At 49.0% G+C, this 6,652-nt stretch overlaps 1 protein-coding gene across 1 annotated transcript; it reads right to left on the reverse strand.

Annotated features, from left to right (window-relative positions):
- Positions 1–1,308: 1,308 nt before the first annotated feature.
- LOC136546151 (RING-H2 finger protein ATL79-like) lies at positions 1,309–3,438 on the reverse strand. Its single transcript, XM_066538122.1, has one exon. It carries the CDS (start codon positions 3,388–3,390, stop codon positions 2,806–2,808), a length of 585 nt encoding a protein of 194 aa, XP_066394219.1. The 5' UTR covers positions 3,391–3,438; the 3' UTR covers positions 1,309–2,805.
- Between the last annotated feature and the right edge of the window lie 3,214 nt (positions 3,439–6,652).

The following is a 6,652-nucleotide window of genomic DNA, read 5'->3' on the forward strand; positions in this document are numbered from 1 at the left end:
GCCATGGGCCTTGGGCCATAGGAGAAAACAAACCTTGGGCCTTAGGGATAGTGATCCTTTGGTACTTGGGCCTTCCAATATTCTCGGCGATCAGCGTTAGCGCCCGTTTGGATATCGACTAGACGCTAAATTATAGCCCATTAGCTGAGCAATGTAGTCCCCTAAAAAAAGCCGAGCAATGTAATTACTAATAGGTTCTGCTAAAAAAAATGTAATTACTAATAGGTGAGGAAGAAAATCACCTTTTACTACCCACATACAACTATTTAATGTAATTATTAGTCGGAAACCAAATTTAGATAAAAATTGGCCATAGTGATCCCCTTGTTGCTTTTACTCCTCTAAAAACTAGGTGCTAATTTGTTTCATATGCAGTAAATAGGTGTTTATTTGTGCTATTTCTTACGGTACATCTGTTTTCTTGCCAAAATTATTTCTATTATTTCTTATGGTACACTTGTTTTCATGTCCTATTTCCAAAACTTCCATATGTTGGAAATGACGTAGACTAGTTCATCCCCATGGAATTTTGATCGCCTCTCTTTTATTAATATATGGTGTTATGCCAACATATTTGCTTAAGTTGGTAGCTCTTTATTTAATGCCATGAGACTCTCATGAAATTCACAAATTCCCACTGAGACTAGTCGTATTATGATTAACAGGGTGAACTATTGCAGTTTTTTGTTGTTTGCTATCTGGAGAAAAAGGTTTCTGTTGTTAAATTTGATCGCTCTTTTGAATGGACAAGTCCAACAGTTTTGAAGACAAGTCCAATGGAGCTTCGGAGCTGTCATAAAAAAAATGGAGCTTCGGAGCATAACGGGCCTTGACCTCGCAATGCTAGGAAGGGCAGAGAGGTAGTGTAAGCCCACGGTCGTCAAAAGAGAGTAGTTCACTCTTGTTTTCCCTCTCCTTGAGTTGTTTAAAATAGTTTTATTTTACCAATGGGCCTTTGACACGTCACCAAGTGCCTCTACTAAAATTTGATTGAACAAACTCAAAAGGTACAAGAGACTAAAAAAAACTACTCTCTTTTGATTGAACAAACGCAAAATACATTCGAAATAAATGAAATATTTATAAACGTACGCTTGTAATGTATGTGTATGGCCACTAGTCTTTCCCCGGTAATGTTTTTTTGTTGTTGTTATTAAAGTTCGATCGCTCTTTGGAATCTGTATAAGTCCAGCAGTTTCGGAAACTAAGAAGTCATGGACCATGGGCTATAAAGCAATAAGCCCGCTCAAGATACAGAGCATAAGGGCACGTACAACGCAGGCATATAGAGCATTAGCCTCGGGTACACAGTAGACTCCACGTTGACAGAGAAAAAATAGAACTACTATTCTCTCTCTCTCTCTCTCTCTCTCTCTCCAAGGCCACCATCCGCCTATCCTTTGATCCTGCTCCTGCACAGCAAAAAGAGTGGGCATGCAGAGCACCTTTTCCCCTCCCCGAGACCACCATCCATCGGCCACAACGCGCTCTTGAGTGTTCTCCTCTACTACTTCTTCTGCAGGCTATCACATGCCTCTGCGTAAGGATGCAAGCAGTTGCGGGCCGACCTGCTAGCCTGCTCGGCCCGCCTGCAAAAATAGCCCTTACGGACACTGCGGGCTCCTGCTTCAAGTGACGCGGGCCTAAGCAGCCCAGCCTGCAAAGCCTAAGGGGCTGGAACGGGCCGCCTGCATCAGCCTGCAAAGGCCTGCGTAGACGCGGCATCCGCACACGCTGCATCCCTAGCACGAGCAGATCGCCGCATCTGCCGCAGCAGCGCAGGGAAGCTGGCCGTGTCGTCATCGTTGCCACTGGCGATTTCCACGGTCGGTATTGCCTTGGCCGGCGGCGTTCCCTCTGCCACCCCGCGTCGTTCTCGGCGAGCTGCTGCACCAACGCGTCGAGGCCAGGGCCGAGGAAGTAGTCACCCAGCGCCACACCATGCTCGCTGCCGCCGCCGCTAGCTGCGCCCATGAAGAGGCCCCAAATGAAAGGGGTCAGCTGGTCGCCTTTGAGGGCGACCCCTGACCCCAACAGCAGCCTCCACTGCAACTGGCGGTCACGGAGCTCGTGCAGGAGCCGCAGGAACGCCGTGACGTGCCGCCGTCGCAGCGAGAACTCGGGGTCGTTGCAGTCGCAGACGTCGCCGGCGGCCTCCTGCTGTTGTCGTTTGCGGAAGCGACGGACGAAGCTGTGTCACCAAGGGCCTACACTAAAAAGTAAAATTTGATTGAACAAGCTCAAAAGGTACAGCAGACAGTAGAAAAGATATTGGAATAAAAAAAAGGTCAGTACAAAAAAATGAATACGCAGATGAGTCCAAGAGCATGTCTACTGCTAGCCGGCCGCTAGGCTACTCTCTGCTTTTGTGATCTTTCCATGCTCTCATCGTCACTCTGGTGCCTCCAGGGAATCCGCAGCGGCATGGCAGGCATGCGCTGTCAGTTGTGCACTACAATGGCGAGGCTAATATGCGTGCACGATTGCATGACCGCGCTACCAAAGGATTCACGAGCTAAATTTAATTCCATACAACAAACTAATGAGAATCAAATCCGACCAACACAAGTTTTACATGCATGAAAATGGAAGATACTAGATGATCCGAGCCGTAATTCCACTAGTTGCTGCCAGCAGTTAAATTTGCATTTACATACACTACGTATAATCAAACAAACACCATGGACAACGGTAGCATGCAGAACTTGCTCCAGAGTAATGCTACTTGGCGTCGCTTCTTGTACGTGTCATAGAGAGGCACAGAGCAATCAGGCAGCAGCAGCCTGCCTGGTCCGGCTGGCTTGGCTACGGCGCTCTCGTCGTCCGCGACGGTGGCCGGGACCGGGACGACGACGGCGCGCGGCAGGTGGGGCAGGACGCGCGCGTGGCGAGCCACGCTTCGACGCAGGCGGCGTGGAACCCGTGGCCGCACGCCGGGAGCACGCGCACGCGGACGCGCTCACCGCCGCCCTCGAGGTCGTCCAGCTCGGCCAGGCAGATGGCGCACTCGGCCTCCGCCCACACGCCGGCGGCCACCGGGCTGGCGCCGTCGGCGTCGTCGGCGTCGGAGGGGGGCTTAGGCTCCTGCGCCTGCGCGGCCTCCCGCGCGGCGCGGCGGTCGAGGCAGCGGAGGAGGACGCGCGCGGCGTAGTGGATGCAGAGGCCGACGCAGGAGAAGCAGACGAGGACAACGAGGACGGCCGCGAAGTCGGACAAGCAGGTGCGGCAGATGGAGTTGGGGCCCCACGGGCCGACGGGACGCGGAGGCCCCACGGGTGACGGCGGTGCCGGTGAGGAGGCGATCATGGTCGCCGCCGCTGCCGTCGAGGTGGAGGCGGTGCTGGAGGGCGAGGCGGTGTGGCCGCTGCTGGTCCGGTGCGCCAGCGCCATGGCTTGCTTTTGCTTCCTTTGGGCTGGCTGGTGCTTCGATGGTTTGGACTTTTGGAGGCAAGTGTGATAAGGCCGCCGCGGCGTGAAATTTGCTGATTGGGCTAAAAATGGGCTGGGTTACGTACTGTAGGCTTCGGTTTGTTACTTTGTTGGGCTTTTTGTAGGAATTGCATTTCTCTTTGGTTTGTAGATGACGCGACGGATGTTTTTTTCGCAGAGAAAAAACAGAGATGATGCAACGAAAACAAGGAATATCCGAGCCTAACAATTGGCACAAGTCTACAAGTGTAAGAAAGTGTTTTTTTTTTGAAAAAAAATGAATCTTGCGCGGCAAAGCGAAGCAAGCTTGGTGAATCATGCAACCACTTATTATTGTTCAGATCAGAAAGTAACCCCTGTTTCGTTTCGACTTCCATTTTCTCAGGAAATTTGAGCTAAAAAAAGAATAAATGTCCTATTGAATGCAGAAATATCACAAGAGCAGTAGATCGACGTGCGCAGCAGCACAAGGATGTTGCCATCAGTTTGAAGTTTCAGCCACTTGTGCTCTCCTCGCAGAAGAGTACAAAAACGATTTCGCGCTCGTCTGGATCCTGCAAAGATGGCAACGCCACCGCCATGGCCGTTTCAGCGAAGAAAAGGCCTGGCCCCCCGGACCTGGGGAGAGAGAGAGGATAAGAGCCGTTGCCATCCATCTGGACATCTAGATAGATGGCTGTGTGTGTGAACCAAGCGCCCGAAATCTGCATGGAGTTGAGGCGCAACGGCAATGCTGATGGCAACTTGGTTTATCTCTATGCGGAAACCCGCAACAAACCGTGATGCTGCCAGATACGCATACGCAGGCACGCAGCAGGGGGCCTTGGCCTTGCTTCCAGAACAAAGCCTACAGCTACAGCTAGGTCAGCAGCTGCTCGTCAGGTAAGGGGGCACCGTAAAAAGGTCCACGGCCACGGTACAAAAGTCTCACAGTGCCTATGAACCACGCATCTGTCTCTTGATCTCGATTTGGTTTGGCTTACCCCCACAATCCTCGTGGACTTATTTACATACACCATCTAGAATTTCCTAGTGTTTAGTTTAGTCCACGGCACAAAATAAAGTCTCACAATGCCTGTAGATAAATCAACTGAAGCGAGCTGAGCTGCGTTCATGAAATTCTTAGTGTGTGCTGGGTGGGGTCTTACTTACTTACAAGATGGTATCCGTAGCCGTACATAAGGGAATTGACTGTTACTACTACAGACTCCAGCGTAGTGGATACATCACCTTTGTTAGTGATGAGCAATGGAAACTAATAACTTTCAGGATGTTGAGTTATGAGCAAAAATTCCACACTTTAGTTGTAGTTTATTAGTTCTGCTAGCACTTTGATGATGTCCTTCAAGTCCCTTCAACAGACATCTCGGGGTACGGTTAATTGATTAAACTTGTATGTCACAAAAGGTGTCTGAAAGTGATTCCCCAGTCAAACACTCTGATGGCTTCTCCTCCATGAGCAGACTTGCCATTTGCCGGGGCCAGGTTGTCAGTCACCGCTAAAAGGCGCCTGCAGCAGCGAGAGTCGATAGACAGGAAAACAAGAACTAGTGTTCCATGACAGCAGCCTCCTTTTTCCATGCCTCCTGAAACGATTCCCCTCGCCCCCCACCCACCCATCATTCCAATCCTACACACGGATAGGAATAGGATGGAGACAGACTGCATTGCAAAAGCCATCTTCCTTGCAACTGCAGTCCTTACTAGACTAGAAAGTGCCCGCAGGCTCTGCTGCCTCACTATTGTCCATCTATCCAGGAGACACTACACAAATAAAATTTGATCAAAGTTTGCATGCACGACACACATCGATGGAGAGGCAACTTTTGTCTCAGAGATTGCTTGTTGTTTGTCACACATGTGAGATGTGATCAGCTAGAGGAGAGTTGGAGCAAGCAACAGCTACGACTACTCATGGTCATGGCTTTGTTTCAAGTCGGCTGGCCGGCGGCCTTTCTCTCTTTCTTTCTTTGCTGGTCTTCTCATGTTCTCAATGATGCACTTCGTGCTTGCTGGTAGCACACCTCTCGCATGCTTTCCAACCTTTGCAACCTTTGTGTGTCTGTGGCTTGCTCCCCATGATTGCCCACATGAGAGGGCAATCCGTGGGACAACTGCACTTGGGCAGGATCTATGTCGGCTAATGAGACAAAGGCCCAACCACAAACCACACAAGATTGATGTGGCAATCCACTAGGGGCGGGGTAGCTAGCTGTGCTTCCTTGCACCTTGCAAGATTTATATATATGTTTGCTTCTTCTTGTCACAAGACAAGCATGCAAGTACACGGAAACAGATGAGAAACTTTAGTGGCTAACTAAATTGGATTGTGTGTACGTATGTCTAGGTATGGCATACACACAAGTAGGCCAAGTGTAGCAACTTCCGTTTAACAATCTGATTAAATACTTAGCTGCTGGTCCTAGTTGGAAGGTGAGATGAAGATCTCCCTTGGCCTGCATTGCTGTCTAGTGTATGTAAGGTGCAGCTGCTAGTTGATGTGTTAATAGGATACAGCAGGCGTCAAATAGCTTTCAAACTGTTAGCTTACCTGCTTGTCTTATTTTCGCTATTTCATCGTTATGTCACTTTCACAAAAATTGATTAATCCCTTCAATTTATATGTGGTAGTATATATTAGGGTCTATTGGGAACGCATGATCACCAAACAAGTTTCTGTGGGTGTATAATTTAGTGGCTATGTCATTTTACAGCTCGTTGCTGTCTTACATCATGGCATAATGGCCTTTCAAGTTCCAATCCTGACAGGCCTCTAGTATGACGAGGGAGAATCTTGAATTGCAATTAGACCTGGCAACTACATGCATAATCAATAGACTCCAACTTATGTCCCAATACATGACAGTCCTTGCATTATTACTTGCTGAATATATGTTATCCCATATATATATTGCATATATCCTTATCGTAATTTGGACAAGCATAAAAGGGATGCAGAGAAAAGAGGCCGGCTGATGGCACCAACTTGTCTTCAGCCAAAAGATGAGCTCAACATCATACGGAACAAGCTGCTTCTGTCATCCTAACCAACACCCAACAGTGCTTGTTGTGTCGTCTGTGATGATGCAAGGCCAAATGGCAGGTTAGGTATTGTTTGTCACTAGTGTTGAAGGTTTGAAGGCCGCGTTGGAGTTAGCTGTTGAGGGCACAAGAGCAAAGAAAAAGATTGGGAATGCCTTAGAAGACTGAAAATGCCATCGTT

The sequence above is a fragment of the Miscanthus floridulus genome, chromosome 3 (genome assembly GCF_019320115.1).
Source record: "Miscanthus floridulus cultivar M001 chromosome 3, ASM1932011v1, whole genome shotgun sequence".
Classification (NCBI taxonomy): Eukaryota; Viridiplantae; Streptophyta; class Magnoliopsida; order Poales; family Poaceae; genus Miscanthus; species Miscanthus floridulus.